This window comes from Oncorhynchus kisutch, unplaced genomic scaffold (genome assembly GCF_002021735.2).
Source record: "Oncorhynchus kisutch isolate 150728-3 unplaced genomic scaffold, Okis_V2 Okis09a-Okis19a_hom, whole genome shotgun sequence".
In the NCBI taxonomy this organism is placed as follows: domain Eukaryota; kingdom Metazoa; phylum Chordata; class Actinopteri; order Salmoniformes; family Salmonidae; genus Oncorhynchus; species Oncorhynchus kisutch.
In genome coordinates this window covers 16,046,437-16,071,061 of record NW_022261985.1, presented here as the reverse complement: position 1 = coordinate 16,071,061, position 24,625 = coordinate 16,046,437, and the positions used below count along the sequence as shown (strand labels likewise).

Genomic DNA, 24,625 nt, shown 5'->3' with positions numbered 1-24,625 from the left:
TCTCTGAAACTAGCTACATCATAACACTGTAGCTACCTCTATCCAGTCTCTGAAACTAGCTACATCATAACACTGTAGCTACCTCTATCCAGTCTCTGAAACTAGCTACATAACACTGTAGCTACCTCTATCCAGTCTCTGAAACTAGCTACATCATAACACTGTAGCTACCTCTATCCTGTCTCTGAAACTAGCTACATCATAACACTGTAGCTACCTCTATCCAGTCTCTGAAACTAGCTACAGCATAACACTGTAGCTACCTCTATCCAGTCTCTGAAACTAGCTACATCATAACACTGTAGCTACCTCTATCCAGTCTCTGAAACTAGCTACAGCATAACACTGTAGCTACGTCTATCCAGTCTCTGAAACTAGCTACAGCATACCACTGTAGCTACCTCTATCAGTCTCTGAAACTAGCTACATCATAACACTGTAGCTACCTCTATCCAGTCTCTGAAACTAGCTACATCAACACTGTAGCTACCTCTATCCAGTCTCTGAAACTAGCTACATCAACACTGTAGCTACCTCTATCCAGTCTCTGAAACTAGCTACATCATAACACTGTAGCTACCTCTATCCAGTCTCTGAAACTAGCTACAGCATAACACTGTAGCTACCTCTATCCAGTCTCTGAAACTAGCTATACAGCATAACACTGTAGCTACCTCTATCCAGTCTCTGAAACTAGCTACATCATCACACTGTAGCTACCTCTATCCTGTCTCTGAAACTAGCTACCTCTATCCAGTCTCTGAAACTAGTTACCTCTATCCAGTCTCTGAAACTAGCTACCTCTATCCAGTCTCTGAAACTAGCTACAGCATAACACTGTAGCTACCTCTATCCAGTCTCTGAAACTAGCTACATCATAACACTGTAGCTACCTCTATCCAGTCTCTGAAACTAGCTACAGCATAACACTGTAGCTACCTCTATCCAGTCTCTGAAACTAGCTACATCATAACACTGTAGCTACCTCTATCCAGTCTCTGAAACTAGCTACAGCATAACACTGTAGCTACCTCTATCCAGTCTCTGAAACTAGCTACAGCATAACACTGTAGCTACCTCTATCCAGTCTCTGAAACTAGCTACATCAACACTGTAGCTACCTCTATCCAGTCTCTGAAATTAGCTACCTCTATCCAGTCTCTGAAACTAGCTACCTCTATCCAGTCTCTGAAACTAGCTACATCAACACTGTAGCTACCTCTATCCAGTCTCTGAAACTAGCTACATCATAACACTGTAGCTACCTCTATCCAGTCTCTGAAACTAGCTACCTCTATCCAGTCTCTGAAACTAGCTACATCATAACACTGTAGCTACCTCTATCCAGTCTCTGAAACTAGCTACATCATAACACTGTAGCTACCTCTATCCAGTCTCTGAAACTAGCTACATCATAACACTGTAGCTACCTCTATCCAGTCTCTGAAACTAGCTACAGCATAACACTGTAGCTACCTCTATCCAGTCTCTGAAACTAGCTACATCATAACACTGTAGCTACCTCTATCCAGTCTCTGAAACTAGCTACATCATAACACTGTAGCTACCTCTATCCAGTCTCTGAAACGAGCTACAGCATAACACTGTAGCTACCTCTATCCAGTCTCTGAAACTAGCTACATCATAACACTGTAGCTACCTCTATCCAGTCTCTGAAACTAGCTACAGCATAACACTGTAGCTACCTCTATCCAGTCTCTGAAACTAGCTACAGCATAACACTGTAGCTACCTCTATCCAGTCTCTGAAACTAGCTACAGCATAACACTGTAGCTACCTCTATCCAGTCTCTGAAACTAGCTACAGCATAACACTGTAGCTACCTCTATCCAGTCTCTGAAACTAGCTACAGCATAACACTGTAGCTACCTCTATCCAGTCTCTGAAACTAGCTACCTCATAACACTGTAGCTACCTCTATCCAGTCTCTGAAACTAGCTACATCAACACTGTAGCTACCTCTATCCAGTCTCTGAAACTAGCTACATCATAACACTGTAGCTACCTCTATCCAGTCTCTGAAACTAGCTACAGCATAACACTGTAGCTACCTCTATCCAGTCTCTGAAACTAGCTACATCATAACACTGTAGCTACCTCTATCCAGTCTCTGAAACTAGCTACAGCATAACACTGTAGCTACCTCTATCCAGTCTCTGAAACTAGCTACAGCATAACACTGTAGCTACCTCTATCCAGTCTCTGAAACTAGCTACAGCATAACACTGTAGCTACCTCTATCCAGTCTCTGAAACTAGCTACAGCATAACACTGTAGCTACCTCTATCCAGTCTCTGAAACTAGCTACAGCATAACACTGTAGCTACCTCTATCCAGTCTCTGAAACTAGCTACAGCATAACACTGTAGCTACCTCTATCCAGTCTCTGAAACTAGCTACAGCATAACACTGTAGCTACCTCTATCCAGTCTCTGAAACTAGCTACAGCATAACACTGTAGCTACCTCTATCCAGTCTCTGAAACTAGCTACAGCATAACACTGTAGCTACCTCTATCCAGTCTCTGAAACTAGCTACAGCATAACACTGTAGCTACCTCTATCCAGTCTCTGAAACTAATGCCGATGCTTCATGGATTTAGACAAGGCGGTCTGTGTATCATAGTGCACTGACCAGTGGACTGATGAGGAATGAGGTGGCCTCAATGGTCCTAAACAGTCGGCTATAGTGTTGTACAACTTGTGATATCCATGTGAATATTATTGCATCCCCAGGCCACCAGACTTGTTCCCAGCCAGGAAAAGGGGGGGGGGGGATTCTATATTTTGATATATTATTGGATCCGCAGGCCACCAGACTTGTCCCCAGCCAGGAGAAGGGGGATGCTATATTTTGATATATTATTGCATCCCCAGGCCACCAGACTTGATATCTGGGTATTCAACTTTAGCATCGGGAAGTTATTTTTGGACCTTTTTTGAAAACCACATGCTATAAACATTTTAAATATTGATGTTTCAGGCGATACCACAGCAACCGTAGGGAACTTGGCTCATGGATAGAAACAACATCAGTAACTGTGTTTTCTTTCTTCTCAATGTTTCTGTACCATCGCTGCCTCCTGAAAGAGTCCATTCTCATTGTAATGTCACCCACAGCTGCACACCTGCCTGAAGGCTCATTCTCATTGTAATGTCACCCACAGCTGCACACCTGCCTGAAGGCTCATTCTCATTGTAATGTCACCCACAGCTGCACACCTGCCTGAAGGCTCATTATCATACAAAAAACCATAGAGATGAGCTCCGGCCAGGTTATTCATGAATAAAAATGAACCCAAATCGTTAATTTTTTTTAAAAGCAGCCAGAAAGCAGCTGGTGTGGAAACAAAACGGGTGTGTTCATTAGTGCACATTGAAGAAAAACAGAAACGTTGCACAATTTCAGGTCGGTCCCTCGACGTTTCAGCACCTCTGTTTCTGTTTGCCTCCTAGTGGTTACACGCCACGCTCGTCAACGGGCCTTTAGTTGGCCATGAGGCACGAGGGGGTGTGGTATATGGGCGCTATACCATGGCTAAGGGGCTGTTCTCAGGAACATCCATGTAGTGCTGGTCAAGATAACACATTCCTGTAGAAAGGAGCCTTTTGTAATGAGCAGCAGGTGTGTTCTACCGGCAGTACTGTGAATACTGAGGTGTGTTCTACCGGCAGTACTGTGAATACTGAGGTGTGTTCTACCGGCAGTACTGTGAATACTGAGGTGTGTTCTACCGGCAGTACTGTGAATACTGAGGTGTGTTCTACCGGCAGTACTGTGAATACTGAGGGTACAGTACTTTTTAATTTAACATTTTTATTTAACTAGTCAGTTAAGAACAAATTCTTATTTACAATGACTGCCTACCGGGGAACAGTGGGTTAACTGGTCTAGGAACGGTGGGTTAACTGGTCTAGGAACGGTGGGTTAACTGGTCTAGGAACGGTGGGTTAACTGGTCTAGGAACGGTGGGTTAACTGGTCTAGGAACGGTGGGTTAACTGGTCTAGGAACGGTGGGTTAACTGGTCTAGGAACGGTGGGTTAACTGGTCTAGGAACGGTGGGTTAACTGGTCTAGGAACGGTGGGTTAACTGGTCTAGGAACGGTGGGTTAACTGGTCTAGGAACGGTGGGTTAACTGGTCTAGGAACGGTGGGTTAACTGGTCTAGGAACGGTGGGTTAACTGGTCTAGGAACGGTGGGTTAACTGGTCTAGGAACGGTGGATTAACTGGTCTAGGAACAGTGGGTTAACTGCCTTGTTCAGGGGGCAGAATGACAGATTTTTACCTTGTCAACTCGGGGATTCGATCGATTCAGCAACCTTTCGGGTTACTGGCCCAACTCTCTAACCACTAGGCGACCTGCCACCCCATAATAACCACTAGGCGACCTGCCACCCCATAATAACCACTAGGTTACCTGCCACCCCATAATAACCACTAGGGGACCTGCCACCCCATAATAACCACTAGGTTACCTGCCTCCCCTTGTATGACCATCTAAATATAGTCTCTCTGGGAGCCCAATGTGGACTGAAGACCGGATTATCTCTCTCTGAGTGTCAAGGTGAACGCAACATCTAGGCTCGTCTACAAAAAGTCCTTGGTTCAACAGCGTAATCTGAGGGATAACCTCCGAACACTAATCTGCATTCTATACTAGAAACGTGGTGATTTGCCAAGCGTTTGTTTGTCTCTCAGTAGTGGTATTGTTCTGTCAGGGACGTGTCCTCTGTATTCCGGTCTCAGTATGACGTCGCCGCAGAGCGCCGGGTCTCGTGTCAATATGATGTCACCACGGAGCGCTGGGTCTCGTGTCAATATGATGTCACCACAGAGCGCTGGGTCTCATGTTAAGATGATGTCACCACAGAGCGCTGGGTCTCATGTTAAGATGATGTCACCGCAGAGCGCTGGGTCTCATGTTAAGATGATGTCACCACAGAGCACTGGGTCTCATGTTAAGATGATGTCACCACAGAGCACTGGGTCTCCTGTTAAGATGATGTCACCACAGAGCGCTGGGTCTCATGTTAAGATGATGTCACCACAGAGCGCTGGGTCTCATGTTAAGATGATGTCACCACAGAGCGCTGGGTCTTGTGTCAATATGATGTCACCACAGAGCGCTGGGTCTCATGTTCAGATGTCACCACAGAGCGCTGGGTCTCATGTTCAGATGTCACCACAGAGCGCTGGGTCTCATGTTAAGATGTCACCACAGAGCGCTGGGTCTCATGTTAAGATGTCACCACAGAGCGCTGGGTCTCATGTTAAGATGTCACCACAGAGCGCTGGGTCTAATGTAAAGATGTCACCACAGAGCGCTGGGTCTCATGTTCAGATGTCACCACAGAGCGCTGGGTCTCATGTTAAGATGTCACCACAGAGCGCTGGGTCTCATGTTAAGATGTCACCACAGAGCGCTGGGTCTCCTCGTGTCAATGTCTTTCTCTCGTTCTCAATCTGTCTTTCTCTGAGGCATTTTACACATCTAATCAATAGCTCTGTTACTGTTATCACTGAAGGATTAGGATGGATGGACATTTTTAAAACATAATGACTAGTTGAACGGCAGTATGAATAGCCGGTGTCCGGGACAATGTAGCACGTCTGGTGAACTGGTCAAGGCTCCGTAGCCGCAGGCAGAACAGCAGAGACTGGATCAGCAGCACGACCAGGTGGACTGGAGACAGGGGACAGCCAGGAGTCATCAGACCAGGTAGTTACGAGGGATGGTCTTAGGGCTCAGGTCCTTCTGAAGGGGAGAGGGAGAGAGATGGGAGAATTAGAGGGAGCATATCTAAGATCACACAGGACACCAGATAAGACAGACTGACGCTCGCCCCCCAGCACATAGACTGTTGCAGCATACAGTGGGGCAAAAAAGTATTTAGTCAGCCACCAATTGTGCAAGTTCTCCCACTTAAAAAGATGAGAGGCCTGTAATTTTCATCATAGGTACACTTCAACGATGACAGACAAAATTAGAAAAGAAATCCAGAAAATCACATTGTAGGATTTTTTAAATTTATTTGCAAATTCTGGTGGAAAATAAGTATTTGGTCACCTACAAACAAGCAAGATTTTTGGCTCTCACAGACCTGTAACTTCTTCTTTAAGAGGCTCTTCTGTCCTCCACTCGTTACCTGTATTAATGGCACCTGTTTGAACTTGTTATCAGTATAAAAGACACCTGTCCACAACCTCAAACAGTCACACTCCAAACTCCACTATGGCCAAGACTAAATACTTTTTTGCCCCACTGTATATACTGGAGACTGAGAAGGGGGAGCGGACGCTGTGGCCCTGCCTGGTGATGGGCACTAGGAGTAGTGCAGAACCCTTTTCTATGTGGGATTTAAAAACATGAACAGCAGCATCCGCTGTGAAAGCTTTCCCTCTGACCATGGCTTTCTGAAGGTTATTAAAGGTTAAAAACAACACTAAAGGTTAGAGACGACCAAGGTGTTGACACCATTTTGTTGTTGATTGGCTTCTACATGTTGTTCTGTGGGGACCTGCTCGGCTGGGATGTGGAGTCTGTACCAGTCAGATGCAGGTTGGTTTGAGGACTCTACTGTCTCTGTCTCTATAGGATCCTGGTTCCCCTGTATCAGAATGCTGTATCAAATCAAATCAAATTTATTTATATAGCCCTTCGTACATCAGCTGATATCTCAAAGTGCTGTACAGAAACCCAGCCTAAAACCCCAAACAGCAAGCAATGCAGGTGTAGAAGCACGGTGGCTAGGAAAAACTCCCTAGAAAGGCTGAAACCTAGGAAGAAACCTAGAGAGGAACCAGGCTATGTGGGGTGGCCAGTCCTCTTCTGGCTGTGCCGGTTGGAGATTATAACAGAACATGGCCAAGATGTTCAAATGTTCATAAATGACCAGCATGGTCGAATAATAATAAGGCAGAACAGTTGAAACTGGAGCAGCAGCACGGCCAGGTGGACTGTGGACAGCAAGGAGTCATCATGTCAGGTAGTCCTGGGGCATGGTCCTAGGGCTCAGGTCCTCCGAGAGAGAGAAAGAAAGAGAGGAGAGAATTAGAGAACGCACACTTAGATTCACACAGGACACCGAATAGGACAGAAGTACTCCAGATATAACAAACTGACCCCAGCCCCCCGACACATAAACTACTGCAGCATAAATACTGGAGGCTGAGACAGGAGGGGTCAGGAGACTGTGGCCCCATCTGAGGACACCCCCAGACAGGGCCAAACAGGAATGATATAACCCCACCCACTTTGCCAAAGCACAGCCCCCACACCAGTAGAGGGATATCTTCAACCACCAACTTACCATCCTGAGACAAGGCTGAGTATAGCCCACAATGATCTCCGCCACGGCACAACCCAAGGGGGGGTGCCAACCCAGACAGGATGACCACATCAGTGAATCAACCCACTCAGGTGACGCACCCCTTCCAGGGACGGCATGAGCGAGCCCCAGTAAGCCAGTGACTCAGCCCCTGTAATAGGGTTAGAGGCAGAGAATCCCAGTGGAAAGAGGGGAACCGGCCAGGCAGAGACAGCAAGGGCGGTTCGTTGCTCCAGCGCCTTTCCGTTCACCTTCCCACTCCTGGGCCAGACTACACTCAATCATATGACCCACTGAAGAGAAGTCTTCAGTAAAGACTTAAAGGTTGAGACCGAGTTTGTATGTCTCTATAGGACCCTGGTCCCCTGTATCAGAATGCTGTATGTCTCTATAGGACTCTGGTCCCCTGTATCAGAATGCTGTATGTCTCTGTCTCTATAGGACCCTGGTCCCCTGTATCAGAATGCTGTATGTCTCTATAGGACCCTGGTCCCCTGTATCAGAATGCTGTATGTCTCTGTCTCTATAGGACCCTGGTCCCCTGTATCAGAATGCTGTATGTCTCTGTCTCTATAGGACCCTGGTCCCCTGTATCAGAATGCTGTATGTCTCTATAGGACCCTGGTCCCCTGTATCAGAATGCTGTATGTCTCTGTCTCTATAGGACCCTGGTCCCCTGTATCAGAATGCTGTATGTCTCTGTCTCTATAGGACCCTGGTCCCCTGTATCAGAATGCTGTATGTCTCTATAGGACCCTGGTCCCCTGTATCAGAATGCTGTATGTCTCTATAGGACCCTGGTCCCCTGTATCAGAATGCTGTATGTCTCTGTCTCTATAGGACCCTGGTCCCCTGTATCAGAATGCTGTATGTCTCTGTCTCTATAGGACCCTGGTCCCCTGTATCAGAATGCTGTATGTCTCTATAGGACCCTGGTCCCCTGTATCAGAATGCTGTATGTCTCTATAGGACCCTGGTCCCCTGTATCAGAATGCTGTATGTCTCTATAGGACCCTGGTCCCCTGTATCAGAATGCTGTATGTCTCTATAGGACCCTGGTCCCCTGTATCAGAATGCTGTATGTCTCTATAGGACCCTGGTCCCCTGTATCAGAATGCTGACTCTAGTTACTGATGGCCCTCTGACTCCCTGCCCCACTACCCAGTCCTCTACTCTAGTTACTGATGGCCCTCTGACTCCCTGCCCCACTACCCAGTCCTCTACTCTAGTTACTGATGGCCCTCTGACTCCCTGCCCCACTACCCAGTCCTCTACTCTAGTTACTGATGGCCCTCTGACTCCCTGCCCCACTACCCAGTCCTCTACTCTAGTTACTGATGGCCCTATGACTCCCTGCCCCACTACCCAGTCCTCTACTCTAGTTACTGATGGCCATGGCCCTATGACTCCCTGCCTCACTACCCAGTCCTCTACTCTAGTTACTGATGGCCCTATGACTCCCTGCCCCACTACCCAGTCCTCTACTCTAGTTACTGATGGCCATGGCCCTATGACTCCCTGCCTCACTACCCAGTCCTCTACTCTAGTTACTGATGGCCCTCTGACTCCCTGTCCCACTACCCAGTCTTCTACTCTAGTTACTGATGCTCTATGAGCATCTTGAGGAGGACTGCAGGTTATAGGACAATGAGGTCCTGTATCATGAATTATCTCCCACATCTGGCTGTGTGTGTTCCTCTGTGACAACAGTATGTGTTTTATGTTGTAGTTCCCTGTTTGACAGACCACATCAGAGCGCTGGTCTTGTAGTATAAAGTCAACTGAAATAGTTGAAATAGAAACAGTCACATTACAGCCTGACATTTTGACTTAGGAAACACAAGAATGGATCTTGGTGATTCTCCTGTTGTCATGAGGTGTTCTAGAGCCGAGCAGTGTTCTAGAGCCGAGCAGTGTTCTAGAGCAGAGCTGATGTAAAGTTCCACTCTCTGGGAGAGGAGCTGTACTCTATATATAGACCAGGACTTTATCAATGTCTGTCTGGGAGAGGAGCTGTACTCTATATATAGACCAACACTTTATCAATGTCTCTCTGGGAGAGGAGCTGTACTCTATATATAGACCAACACTTTATCAATGTCTCTCTGGGAGAGGAGCTGTACTTCATATATAGACCAACACTTTATCAATGTCTCTCTGGGAGAGGAGCTGTACTTCATATATAGACCAACACTTTATCAATGTCTCTCTGGGAGAGGAGCTGTACTCTATATATAGACCAGGACTTTATCAATGTCTCTCTGGGAGAGGAGCTGTACTCTATATATAGACCAGGACTTTATCAATGTCTCTCTGGGAGAGGAGCTGTACTCTATATATAGACCAGGACTTTATCAATGTCTCTCCGGGAGAGGAGCTGTACTCCATATATAGACCAGGACTTTATCAATGTCTCTCTGGGAGAGGAGCTGTACTCCATATATACACCATGTCTGTCTGGGAGAGGAGCTGTACTCCATATATACACCATGTCTGTCTGGGAGAGGAGCTGTACTCTATATATACACCATGTCTCTCTGGGAGAGGAGCTGTACTCCATATATACACCATGTCTCTCTGGGAGAGGAGCTGTACTCCATATATAGACCAACACTTTATCAATGACTCTCTGGTACTGCTGCTGTTCACCTATCAGGCTGATGGTGGTAGTACTGCTGTTCACTAGTAGTAGTCCTACCAGGCTGATGGTAGTAGTGCTGCTGTTCACTAGTAGTAGACCTACCAGGCTGATGGTGGTAGTGCTGCTGTTCACTAGTAGTAGACCTACCAGGCTGGTGGTGGTAGTACTGCTGTTCACTAGTAGTAGTCCTACCAGGCTGATGGTAGTAGTGCTGCTGTTCACTAGTAGTAGACCTACCAGGCTGATGGTGGTAGTGCTGCTGTTCACTAGTAGTAGACCTACCAGTCTGATGGTGGTAGTGCTGCTGTTCACTAGTAGTAGACCTACCAGTCTGATGGTGGTAGTATTGCTGTTCACTAGTAGTAGACCTACCAGGCTGATGGTGGTAGTACTGCTGTTCACTAGTAGTAGACCTACCAGGCTGATGGTGGTAGTATTGCTGTTCACTAGTAGTAGACCTACCAGGCTGATGGTGGTAGTACTGCTGTTCACTAGTAGTAGACCTACCAGGCTGATGGTGCATAACAGGAGAGGGCTGAGCACGCACCCTTGTGGGGTACCTGTGTTGATGGTCAGTGTAGCAGAGGTGTTGTCAACCTTCACCACTTGGGGTCGTCCCGTCAGGATCCAGTTGCACAGGGTTCAGACCCAGGGCCCTGAGCTTAACGGTGAGTCTGTGGATCTGTTAGGGCGGTGTGTAAATTGAGGTGGGTTTAGGGTGTCAAAGTGGAAATGGTGCTTAACTAGCCTCTCATAACAAAATGAGTGCTAGTAATTTAATAGTTACCTTCGCATTCTTGGGCACAGGAACAATGGTGGACATCTTGAAGCAAGTAGGGACAACAGATTTGGTATATGGAGAGATTGAATATGTCCGTGAACACTTCAGCCAGCTGGTCTGCACATGCTCTGAGAATGCAGCTTGGGATGCCGTCTGGGCCGGCAGCCTTGTGAGGGTTAACACACTTAAATGACCATGACCATGACCAGCCATGGAGAAGAACAGTCCTCGAGAGCGTTAGGGGCCCGCGTCAACGGCTCGATGTTGTATTCTTCGACGCGGGTGAAGGTGTTTTAGCTTGTCTTGGAGCGAGATGTCAGTGTCTTCGACGTGATTTGTCTGGAGTCCCTGCCACATACGTCTCGAGTCTGAGCAGTTGAATTGCAACTCCACTTTGTCTCTGTACTGTCATTTTGACTCTTTTTAATTTTCTTACGGAGGTCATAGCTGGTCTGTTTGTACACGTCCCTGTTCCCAGTCACCGTGGTTGAATGCAGTGTTTCCATCTATCCACGGTTTCTGGTTGGGATACCTTCTACTCATCAGAGTGGGAACTACATCCTGTATGTACTTCCTGATGAACCCAGTCAGTGTTTATGTCGATGCTATTCTGAGGCGACCCAAAACCATCTTGATGCGTAGATTCCGATTGGTCAGACCTTACCACGGGTACTTCCTGTTTTAAGTTTCTGCCTAATAGGCGGGGAGGAGCAAAATGGAGGCGTGATTTGATTTGCTGAAGGGAAGGATGGGGAGGGCCTTGCAGCCGTCCCAGAAGAGAGAGTAGCAGTGATCCAGGGTCCGTGATGCGCGTGTAGCAATTTCCTCAGATTTCCTTTATTGAAGTCTCCAGCTACGATAAATGCGGCATCGGGATATGCGGTTTCCAGTTTGCACATAGTCCAATGTAGTTCCTTGAGAGCCGTCATGGTGTCAGCTTTGGGAGGGGGATATACTCAGCAGTGACAATGACTGAAGAAAATGATCTCCGGAGGCAACGCGATCGGCATTTGATAAGGAATTCCAGATCGGGAGAACAAAAGGACTTGTGTTCCTGTACGTTAACACAATCACACCATGACTAGTTAATCATGAAACAAACTTCTCCGCCTTTCTTTTACCCGGAGAGTTCTTGCTTCCTGTCTGCGCGATGGACGGAGGACCCCGCTGGCTGAATGGAATGGGACAATTATATCCGGAGAGAGCCATGATTCCGTAAAACAGAGTATGTTACAGTCCATGACATCTCTCTGGAAGGAGATCCTCGCCCTGAACTCATCTACTTTATGTGTCCAGGGACTGAACGTTAGCGAGTAATATACTCTGAAGTGGTGTATGTGATGTACGCCTCCTGAGTCAGACTCGGGCCCCGCTCCTTCTACCTCTTCTCCAGCGTGGGCGTTTTGGTGCAGCCCCCGAGATGAGTAGAGCTGCAACCAAAGGATCCAACAGTCTGGTGAGACCGATGATCTAATCCAACAGTTATGTCTGGTGACCGACCGACGATCTAATCCAACAGTTATGTCTGGTGAGACCGACGATCTAATCCAACAGTTATGTCTGGTGACCGACCGACGATCTAATCCAACAGTTATGTCTGGTGACCGACCGACGATCTAATCCAACAGTTATGTCTGGTGAGACCGACGATCTAATCCAACAGTTATGTCTGGTGACCGACCGACGATCTAATCCAACAGTTATGTCTGGTGACCGACCGACGATCTAATCCAACAGTTATGTCTGGTGACCGACCGACGATCTAATCCAACAGTTATGTCTGGTGACCGACCGACGATCTAATCCAACAGTTATGTCTGGTGACCGACCGACGATCTAATCCAACAGTTATGTCTGGTGACCGACCGACGATCTAATCCAACAGTTATGTCTGGTGACCGACCGACGATCTAATCCAACAGTTATGTCTGGTGAGACCGACGATCTAATCCAACAGTTATGTCTGGTGACCGACCGACGATCTAATCCAACAGTTATGTCTGGTGACCGACCGACGATCTAATCCAACAGTTATGTCTGGCTGTAGGTATAAATACATGAAACATTCTGAGAAAATAATGTAAGAAACAACAACAATGATAATTTTCCCGATCTAAGCCAACTAGAAAGTGTCTTCCCTAGGTGCAATGCTTATTAGTAACTAGGAAGTGCAGCGTCTGGTTGTTCCTCATTACACACCACAGACCAAGAAATATGATTGATTAAAGTCACCTTGTCCTAGAGAGATTTAAACAGATTTGTCTGTCTGTTGCCACATGGGTTCATGAGTCAAACTGACTGATGATGAGTCTACACACAGCACTGAGACTCTCTCTCTCTCTCCCACAGCCCTCCTTGCATCCAGACTGTCAATTTAAGGGCCTTATTGGCATGGGAAACGTATGTTTACATTGACAAAGCAAGTGAAATGCATAATTAACAGAAGTGAAATGAACAGTAAACATTACACTCACATTTTTTTTAAATGTTTAAATAGGGACATTTCAAATGTCATTATATATACAGTGTTGTGACGATGTGCAAATGGTTAAAGTACAAAAGGGAAAATAAATAAATATGGATTGTATTTACAATGGTTTGTTGTTCACTGGTTGCCCTTTTCTCGTGGCAACAGGTCACACATCTTGCTGCTGTGATGTCACACTGTGCAATTTCACCCAGTAGATATGGGAGTTTATCAAGATCGGGTTTGTTTTCAAATTCTTTGTGGGTCTGTGTAATGTGAGTGAAATATGTGTCTCTAATATGGTCATACATTGGGCAGGAGGTTAGGAAGTGCAGCTCAGTTTCCACCTCATTTTGTGGGCAGTGAGCACATAGCCTGTCTTCTCTTGAGAGACATGTCTGCCTACGGCAGCCTTTCTCAATAGCAAGGCTATGCTCACTGAGTCTGTACATAGTCAAAGCTTTCCTGAAGTTTGGGTCAGTTAATCTCGCTCTAGGGGTTGGCTTTGTTATGGATGGTTTGGGAATCGCTTCCTTTTAGGTGGTTGTGGAATTAAACCACTTTGTTTTAATGTGCGTGTGTTTATTTTATTTATTTATTTCACCTTATTTTAATCAGGTAGGCTAGTTGAGAACACCTTTATTTAATCAGGTAGGCTAGTTGAGAACACCTTTATTTAACCAGGTAGGCTAGTTGAGAACACCTTTATTTAACCAGGTAGGCTAGTTGAGAACAAGTTCTCATTTACAACTTTGACATGGCCAAGATAAAGCATAGCAGTGTGAACAGACAGCAACACAGAGTTACACATGGAGTAAACAATAAACAAGTCAATAACACAGTAGAATTTAACTTTTTTACAGAGTCTATATACATTGTGTGCAAAAGGCATGAGGAGGTAGGATAATAATTACAATTTAGCAGATTAACACTGGAGTGATAAATGATCAGATGGTCATGTACAGGTAGAGATATTGGTGTGCAGAAAAGTAAATAAATATAAACAGTATGGGGATGAGGTAGGTAAAAATGGGTGGGCTATTTACCAATAGACTATGTACAGCTGCAGCGATCGGTTAGCTGCTCAGATAGCAGATGTTTAAAGTTGGTGAGGGAGATGAAAGTCTCCAACTTCAGTGATTTTTGCAATTCGTTCCAGTCACAGGCAGCAGAGAACTGGAACGAAAGGCGGCCAAATGAGGTGTTGGCTTTAGGGATGATCAGTGAGATACACCTGCTGGAGCGTGTGCTACGGTGTTGCCATCGTGACCAGTGAGCTGAGATAACGCAGAGCTTTACCTAGCATAGACTTGTAGATGACCTGGAGCCAGTGGGTCTGGCGACGATTATGTTGCGAGGACCAGCCGACGAGAGCATACAGGTCGCAGTGGTGAGTGATATAAGGTGCTTTAGTAACAAAACGGATGGCACTGTGATAGACTGCATCCAGTTTGCTGAGTAGAGTATTGGAAGCCATTTTGTAGATGACATCGTCGAGGATCGGTAGGATAGTCAGTTTTACTAGGGTAAGTTTGGCGGCGTGAGTGAAGGAGGCTTTGTTGCGAAATAGAAAGCCGATTCTAGATTGGAAGGAGAGTTTACAGTCTAGCCAGACACCTAGGTACTTATAGATGTCCACATATTCTAGGTCGGAACCATCCAGGGTGGTGATGCTAGTCGGGCGTGCGGGTGCAGGCAGCGATCGGTTGAAAAGCATGCATTTGGTTTTACTAGCGTTTAAGAGCAGTTGGAGGCCACGGAAGGAGTGTTGTATTGCATTGAAGCTCGTTTGGAGGTTAGATAGCACCCCCATAGAGACTGCCAGAGGACCGGACAACATGCCCTCCGATGTGACACACTGAACTCTGTCTGCAAAGTAGTTGGAGAACCAGGCAAGGCAGTCATTAGAAAAACAGAGGCTACTGAGTCTGCTGATAAGAATATGGTGATCGAGTCGAAAGACTTGGCCAGGTCGATGAAGATGGCTGCACAGTATTGTCTTTTATCGATGGCGGTTATGATGTCGTTTAGTACCTTTAGTGTGGCTGAGGTGCACCCATGACCAGCTCGGAAACCTTATTGCACAGCGGAGAAGGTACGGTGGGATTCAAGATGGTCGGTGATCTGTTTGTTCACTTGGCTTTCGAAGACCTTAGATAGGCAGGGCAGGATGGATATAGGTCTGTAACAGTTTGGGTCCTTTGAAGAGGGGGGATGACCGCGGCAGCTTTCCAGTCCTTGGGGATCTCAGACGATATGAAAGAAAGTTTGATCATGGTTGGTATTAGGGGTTGCGACAATGGCGGCGGATAGTTTCAGAAATAGAGGGTCCAGATTGTGTGTTGACGAGGGTGGGGGATTAAGCTACGTCTCACCCCACGTTTTGATTTGTTTCTTTGACAATAAGGGTGCGCAGGGTGAATCTGTGGTCCGTCATACTTCCAATAAGGTGTCCACCAACTAGCCTCCCGGTAGCCACTCGCTCTACATCCACCGACTAGCCTTCCGGTAGCCACTCGCTCTACATCCACCGACTATCCTCCCGGTAGCCACTCGCTCTACATCCACCGACTAGCCTCCCGGTAGCCACTCGCTCTACATCCACCGACTAGCCTTCCGGTAGCCACTCGCTCTACATCCACCGACTAGCCTCCCGGTAGCCACTCGCTCTACATCCACCGACTAGCCTCCCGGTAGCCACTCGCTCTACATCCACCGACTAGCCTCCCGGTAGCCACTCGCTCTACATCCACCGACTAGCCTCCCGGTAGCCACTCGCTCTACATCCACCGACTAGCCTTCCGGTAGCCACTCGCTCTACATCCACCGACTAGCCTCCCGGTAGCCACTCGCTCTACATCCACCGACTAGCCTCCCGGTAGCCACTCGCTCTACATCCACCGACTAGCCTCCCGGTAGCCACTCGCTCTACATCCACCGACTAGCCTCCCGGTAGCCACTCGCTCTACATCCACCGACTAGCCTCCCGGTAGCCACTCGCTCTACATCCACCGACTAGCCTCCCGGTAGCCACAGGGCCCTATTCCGTATATAGTGGTACTACTATAGACCAGGCTCCCTAAGGCTACTGTTCTAGGTAGGAGGCTTCTTGTCTGTGTTGCACCACGTTGGAGAAAACAGGCCCTGCTCCATTCGCTTCTCTCTCCCCCTCTCCTCCCTCTCTCTCTCTCCCCCTCTCCTCCCTCTCTCTCCCTCCCCCTCTCCTCCCTTCTCACCTTTCCCACCTCTCTCCCCACTCCTCTCCCACCTCTCTCCCCACTCCTCTCCCACCTCTCTCCCCACTCCTCTCCCACCTCTCTCCCCACTCCTCTCCCTCCCCCTCTCCTCCCTCTCTCTCCTCCCTCCCTCCTCAGTCTCTCTCTCCCCCTTCTCCCTCCTCACCTCTCACCTTCCCCCTCTCTCTCCCCACTCCTCTCTCTCCTCCCTCCCCCTCACCTCTCCCCTTCCCTGTGTAGTGAGGGGAGTGGAGAAGGCTGTGAAGGGAGAAACTGTGAGCTCATGGTTGAGTCCAGAGGACAAATCAGTGGTCAAATCCTGCTGCTGTCAGCATCCCCCCTCTCCCTCCTTGTTTTTCCATGACGGGCCAGATATCGAGGAGGGGAGAACAGAGGACAACACTGCAGGACAAGGACAAACTCATCAGTCGTCTCCAGGATTGTCTCACTATCTGCCAGACGGCAGTGTGTCTGTAGCCAGTCTTGTGTTCCTCTGGTGTGGAAGAGGTATTGATTTGGAATCAGTCCTCCCCTGTCCTCCTCCAGGCTCAGGATGAGACACAGGCTGTGTCCCAACATGGCACCCTATTCTCTCCCACCTCGTGTCTCACTTCTCTCCTTGCTCTAGATAAGAACAGGGTGCCATTTGGCACGGAGCCTGAGCCACACAGTGATGAACAACCCTGTGGTGATTCTCTCCTCCAATCAGCTTCAGGGGGAAAGAGTTGTACAGGTTCTGTTGTGACATCAAGGGATGGCAGGGTAGAGGTTCTGTTGTGACAACAAGGGATGGCAGGGTAGAGGTTCTGTTGTGACAACAAGGGATGGCAGGGTAGAGGTTCTGTTGTGATACAACAAGGGATGGCAGGGTAGAGGTTCTGTTGTGACAACAAGGGATGGCAGGGTAGAGGTTCTGTTGTGATACAACAAGGGATGGCAGGGTAGAGGTTCTGACAACAAGGGATGGCAGGGTAGAGGTTCTGTTGTGACAACAAGGGATGGCAGGATAGAGGTTCTGTTGCGACAACAAGGGATGACAGGGTAGAGGTTCTGTTGCGACAACAAGGGATGGCAGGGTAGAGGTTCTGTTGCGACAACAAGGGATGGCAGGGTAGAGGTTCTGTTGCGACAACAAGGGATGGCAGGGTAGAGGTTCTGTTGTGACAACAAGGGATGGCAGGGTAGAGGTTCTGTTGTGACAACAAGGGATGGCAGGGTAGAGGTTCTGTTGTGACAACAAGGGATGGCAGGGTAGAGGTTCTGTTGTGACAACAAGGGATGGCAGGGTAGAGGTTCTGTTGTGATACAACAAGGGATGGCAGGGTAGAGGTTCTGTTGTGATACAACAAGGGATGGCAGGGTAGAGGTTCTGTTGTGATACAACAAGGGATGGCAGGGTAGAGGTTCTGTTGTGATACAACAAGGGATGGCAGGGTAGAGGTTCTGTTGTGACAACAAGGGATGGCAGGGTAGAGGTTCTGTTGTGACAACAAGGGATGGCAGGGTAGAGGTTCTGTTGTGACAAGGGATGGCAGGGTAGAGGTTCTGTTGTGACAACAAGGGATGGCAGGGTAGAGGTTCTGTTGTGACAACAAGGGATGGCAGGGTAGAGGTTCTGTTGTGACAACAAGGGATGGCAGGGTAGAGGTTCTGTTGTGACAACAAGGGATGGCAGGGTAGAGGTTCTGTTGTGACAACAAGGGATGGCTGGGTAGAGGTTCTGTTGTGACAACAAGGGATGGCAGGGTAGAGGTTCTGTTGTGACAACAAGGGATGGCAGGGTAGAGGTTCTGTTGTGACAACAAGGGATGGCAGGGTAGAGGTTCTGTTGTGACAACAAGGGATGGCAGGGTAGAGGTTCTGTTGTGACAACAAGGGATGGCAGGGTAGAGGTTCTGTTGTGACAACAAGGGATGGCAGGGTAGAGGTTCTGTTGTGACAACAAGGGATGGCAGGGTAGAGGTTCTGTTGTGATACAACAAGGGATGGCAGGGTAGAGGTTCTGTTGTGATACAACAAGGGATGGCAGGGTAGAGGTTATGTTGTGACAACAAGGGATGGCAGGGTAGAGGTTCTGTTGTGACAACAAGGGATGGCAGGGTAGAGGTTCTGTTGTGACAACAAGGGATGGCAGGGTAGAGGTTCTGTTGTGACAACAAGGGATGGCAGGGTAGAGGTTCTGTTGTGACAACAAGGGATGACAGGGTAGAGGTTCTGTTGTGACATCAAGGGATGGCAGGGTATAGGTTCTGTTGTGACAACAAGCGATGGCAGGGTAGAGGTTCTGTTGTGACAACAAGGGATGGCAGGGTAGAGGTTCTGTTGTGACAACAAGGGATGACAGGGTAGAGGTTCTGTTGTGACAACAAGGGATGGCACGGTAGAGGTTCTGTTGTGACAACAAGGGATGACAGGGTCTCTACACACTTTCTCCACGCTCGCTCACTCTCTCCACCCTCGCTCACTCTCTCCACCCTCGCTCACTCTCTCCTCGCTCACTCTCTCCACCCCCACTCTCTCCACCCCCACTCTCTCCACCCCCACTCTCTCCACGCTCACTCTCTCCACGCTCACTCTCTCCACGCTCACTCTCTCCACGCTCACTCTCTCCACGCTCACTCTCTCCACGCTCACTCTCTCCACGCTCACTCTCTCCACGCTCACTCTCTCCACGCTCACTCTCTCCACGCTCACTCTCTCCACGCTCACTCTCTCCACCCTCTCACTCTCTCCACGCTCTCACTCTCTCCACGCTCACTCTCTCCACGCTCTATTACCCAGCGAAGTTCAAGCTCAGTGTTTCACCTCCTGACTCTCCCTCTAATGGGCTCTTGGCTGATTAGCTAGGTGTTGTGGATGGGGGGGGGCCCTTCGCTGATTAGCTAGGTGTTGTGGTTGGGGGGGGGCCCTCGGCTGGTTAGCTAGGTGTTGTGGTTGGGGGGGGGGCCCTCGGCTGGTTAGCTAGGTGTTGTGGTTGGGGGGGGGGGGGGCCCTCGGCTGGTTAGCTAGGTGTTGTGGTTGGGGGGGGGGGGGGCCCTCGGCTGGTTAGCTAGGTGTTGTGGTTGGGGGGGGGGCCCTCGGCTGGTTAGCTAGGTGTTGTGGTTGGGGAGACCCTATTCCAAACCTTAACCATAAACAGTCAATGAATGCCTGAACTTGTCCATAAACTTCACAACTCAATGGTTAAGTGTTCTGAAGTGAGACGTGAGAAATAAATACATGTAAAAACCTTTTAGCCCTTTTTTCTCCCCAATCTGGTGATATCTGGTAGTTAGTCTTGTCCCATCGCTGCAACTCCCCTACGGACTCTGGAGATGCGAAGGTCGAGAGCCGTGCGTCCTCCGATACACGACGATGCCAAGCCGCACTGCTTCCTGACACGCTGCTCGCTTCACCCGGAAACCAGCCGCACCAGTGTGTCGAAGGAAACACCATCCAATGACGAAGTCAGCTTGCAGGTGCCCGGCCCGCCACAAGGAGTCGCTAGAGCGCGATGCGTCAAGGATATCCTGGCCGGTCAAACCCTCCCCTAACCCGGACGACGCTGGGCCAAACCCTCCCCTAACCCGGACGACGCTGGGCCAAACCCTCCCCTAACCCGGACGACGCTGGGCCAAACCCTCCCCTAACCCGGACGACGCTGGGCCAATTGTGCGTCGCCTCATAGGTCTCCTGGTCACGGCCGGCTGTGACACAGCTTGGGATCGAACCCGGGGCTGTAGTGACACCGCAAGCACTGCGCCACTCGGGAGGCAAGACCCGTGAGCTCTTGTTGCTCATGGAAGCAGTCAGGTGGTGGGTGAGTCGTGGTCACTGATGACTGGCCTGTGTGCTGGTGTGTGTGTGTGACTATCCTGATGACTAGCGTGTGTGTGTGTGTGTGACTATTCTCAGTAACCTGTGTACTGGTGTGTGTGTGTGACTATCCTGATGACTAGCCTCAGTAGCCTGAGTACTTGTGTGTGACTATTCTCAGTAACCTGTGTACTGGTGTGTGTGTGACTATCCTGATGACTAGCCTCAGTAGCCTGAGTCTCTGTCAGGGGGAGAAGTTGTTGAGGAGATTTCCTGGAAGCAGTGTCCGCTTGGTTGGAGGTTTCATATAACTGCTGAAGTGTCTGTTTGCTCAGCCTCCCAGGTAGATGTGATATGCTGGCTGCATTCTGTACTCTGGTGGGGAATGTTCAGCAGTGCTGTCAGATTGTGTGTGTTGGGGCTCCCGGGTGGCGCAGCACTCTAAGGCACTGCATCTCAGTACTAGAGGCGTCACTACAGACGCCCTGGTTCCAATCCAGGCTGAATCGCAAGTGGCCGTGATTGGGAGTCCCATAGGGCGGCGCACCATTGGCTCAGTGTTGGCCGGGGGAGGCCGTCCATTGGCTCAGTGTCGTCCGGGTTTGGCCGGGGGAGGCCGTCCATTGGCTCAGTGTCGTCTGGGTTTGGCCGGGGGAGGCCGTCCATTGGCTCAGTGTCGTCCGGGGTAGGCCGTCCATTGGGAGTCCCATAGGGCGGCCCACCATTGGCTCAGTGTCGTCCGGGTTTGGCCCGGGGGAGGCCGTCCATTGGCTCAGTGTCGTCCGGGTTTGGCCGGGGGAGGCCGTCCATTGGCTCAGTGTCGTCCGGGTTTGGCCGGGGGAGGCTGTCCATTGGCTCAGTGTCGTCCGGGTTTGGCCGGGGGAGGCCGTCCATTGGCTCAGTGTCGTCCGGGTTTGGCCGGGGGAGGCCGTCCATTGGCTCAGTGTCGTCCGGGTTTGGCCGGGGGAGGCCCCACCATTGGCTCAGTGTTGGCCGGGGGAGGCCGTCCATTGTAAATGTAATCGTTTGTTCTTAACTGACTTGCCTTGTTAAATAAAGGTAGAATTTAAAAAAAAAAATCAGGATCAGGAAATGTAGTGGTATTTCAGTTCCCTTTCGTTCTGTCTGTAGAAACTAGACTCGTCTGAGAGGAACAAAGGCTTCAGTTTCAGCATTTATGGTGTCAGCATTAAGAGTTCGGGAGATTTTCTTTGAATAAATAGTTATTCAAACCCAATGCGATCTTTTTGACACCATGTTATTTGTCAACAATAATGAATTTCCAAAATTGAAGCAATCAAAGCCAGACAGCGCTTCAGTAGATTGAGTTACACTGAATTGAATCTCACTGTAATGAAATGGCATGGAGGAATGTGTTTCTCTGAATGAGCAGTTTAAACTGAATGGCCATTTTGTGTCAGAAGCTGCTTCCTTCGATTAGAGAAGAACCCTGTCTGTCTCCGAAATGGTAACCCTATTGCCTATATCGTGCCCCAGTGAAATTATATGGAATGGAAACTACTGAGTCTATGGGCTCTGGTCAAAAGTAGTGCACAATATACAGAGCCTTCAGGAACTATTCACACTCCTGGACTTTTTCCACATTTTGTTGTGGAAATGGGATTAAAATGGATTCTGTTGTCATTTTGTTGTGGAAGTGGGATTAAAATGGATTCTGTTGTCATTTTGTTGTGTAAATGGGATTAAAATGGATTCTGTTGTCATTTTGTTGTGTAAATGGGATTAAAATGGATTATGTTGCCATTTTGTTGTCAACGATCTACACAAAATGCGCTGTCAAAGTGCTTAACAAATTCTAACATATTTGTAAAGCACTTGTATATCTTGATTAGATAATTATTCATCCACCTGAGTCGATACGTTAAAATCACCTTTAGCAGTGATTAGAGCTGTGAGTCTTTCTGGGTAAGTCTCTAAGAGCTTTGCAAACCTGGATTGTACAATATTTGCAATTTTTTTTTAATTCTTCAAGCTCTGTCAAGATGGTTGTTGATCATTGCTGGACAGACATGTTCAGATCTTGCTTTAGATTTCCAAGCAGATGTAAGTGAAAACTGTAACTCGGGAACATTCACTGTCTCCTTGGTAAACAACTCCAGTGTAGATGTGCCCTTGTGCTTTAGGTTATTGTCCTGCTGAAAGGGGGAATTCATCTCCCAGTGTCTGGTGGAAAGCAGACTGAACCAGGGTTTCTCTAGGATTTTGCCTGTGTTCAGCCATAACATGAGCCAGCCACCACTATACTAGACCATATGGAGAGTGGTGCTCAGTCATGTCGTTGGATTTGCCCCAAACATAACACTTTGTATTCAGGACATAATGTTAGTTGCTTAGCCAATTTCTTTTTGCAGTTTTACTTTAGTGTCTTGTTGTAAACAGGAAGAGTGTTTTAGAATATTTATTATCCTGTACAGACTTCCTTCTTTCCACTCTGTCATTTAGATTAGTATTGAGGAGTAACTACAATGTTGTTGATCCATCCTCAGGGTTTCACAGACATTAAACTCTGTAACTGTTTTAAAGTCACTATTGGCCTCATGGTGAAATCGCTGAGTGGTTTCCTTCCTCTCTGGCAACTGAGTTAAGGAAGCCTGTATTGTTGTAGTGACTGGGTGTATTAATACACCATCCAAAGTGTAGTAACTTCACCGTGCTCTAACAGATATTCAATGTCAGCTTTTTAACATTTTTACCCATCTACCAATAGGTGCCCTTCTTTGCAACGTAAAACCTCCCTGGTCTTTGTGGTTGAATCTGTGTTTGAAATTCTCTCCTCGACTGAGGGACCTCACAGATAATTGTATGTGTGTGGGTACAGAGACGAGGTCGTCATTTAAAAATCATGCTAAACATTATTATTGCACACACATTGAGTCCATGCAACTTATTATGTGACTTGTTAAGCAACATTTTGACTCCTGAACGTATTTAGGCTCCTTACCATAACAAAGGGGTTGAATACTTATTGACTGAAGATATTTCAGCTTTTCATTATGAATTCATTTGTAAAAAATAAATAACTCTTAAAAACAAAATTCCACTTTGGCATTGTGGAGTATCGTGTGTAGATCAGTGACCAAATAAAATGTCAATGTGATCCATTTAAAATGTCTGTAACACGACGACATGTGGAATAAGTCGAAGGGTGAGAGTACTTCCTGAAGGGTGAGAGTACTTCCTGAAGGGTGAGAGTACTTCCTGAAGGGTGAGAGTACTTCCCGAAGGGTGAGAGTACTTCCCGAAGGGTGAGAGTACTTCCCGAAGGGTGAGAGTACTTCCCGAAGGGTGAGAGTACTTCCCGAAGGGTGAGAGTACTTCCCGAAGGGTGAGAGTACTTCCCGAAGGGTGAGAGTACTTCCCGAAGGGTGAGAGTACTTCCCGAAGGGTGAGAGTACTTCCCGAAGGGTGAGAGTACTTCCCGAAGGGTGAGAGTACTTCCCGAAGGGTGAGAGTACTTCCCGAAGGGTGAGAGTACTTCCCGAAGGGTGAGAGTACTTCCCGAAGGGTGAGAGTACTTCCCGAAGGGTGAGAGTACTTCCCGAAGGGTGAGAGTACTTCCCGAAGGGTGAGAGTACTTCCCGAAGGGTGAGAGTACTTCCTGTATGGATGGAAAGTCGGTCGACCTGTAATGGAAAGCCTGAGGTTAAACATCTCCTCCATTCCATCTCCCTGAGGACCAAAGCCAATAGCCACCTAGACTTATTACAGTAGAGCGTTTCTCTTTGAGTTTACTGTAAACCAGGAGTGGCCCGGGTCCCGTCCTCCTCCTTGCTCTGATAACTGTGATAGGACCGTTCCAGGGGGTTTTAAGGCCTGACCTCTGACCTCTCTGTGTTTATTGATCCAGGGTGTTTTAAGGACGACCGCATCGTGTTCTGGACATGGATGTTCTCCACGTACTTCATGGAGAAGCTGTCGCCGCGGGAACAGGACGACATGTTGTTTTACGTCCGCAGGAAGCTGTCATACGTCAGCCCCGACCAATCAGAGGGCAAGAAGGTGAGTGAGTGTGTGTGTGTTACTGTTGCTCTGGGACACAGTATAGTACAGTATGAGTTGTTTTGCCTCCACCTCAGTGTGTGTGTGTTACTGTTGCTCTGTGACACAGTATAGTACAGTATGAGTTGTTTTGCCTCCACCTCAGTGTGTGTGTGTGTGTGTTACTGTTGCTCTGGGACACAGTATAGTACAGTATGAGTTGTTTTGCCTCCACCTCAGTGTGTGTGTGTTACTGTTGCTCTGTGACACAGTATAGTACAGTATGAGTTGTTTTGCCTCCACCTCAGTGTGTGTGTTACTGTTGCTCTGGGACACAGTATAGTACAGTATGA

General features: G+C 48.1%; 1 protein-coding gene across 2 annotated transcripts in view; it reads left to right on the top strand.

Moving 5' to 3' along the window:
* The window catches only part of LOC109884915 (uncharacterized protein KIAA0930 homolog), a 55,517-nt gene that overhangs the window by 3,245 nt on the left and 27,647 nt on the right, over positions 1-24,625 (top strand). For both annotated transcript variants that reach the window (XM_031815540.1, XM_031815541.1), the window contains exon 2: positions 24,142-24,293. In XM_031815540.1, the coding sequence (XP_031671400.1) occupies positions 24,142-24,293 (152 nt within the window). The remainder of the gene's footprint in view (positions 1-24,141; positions 24,294-24,625) is intronic.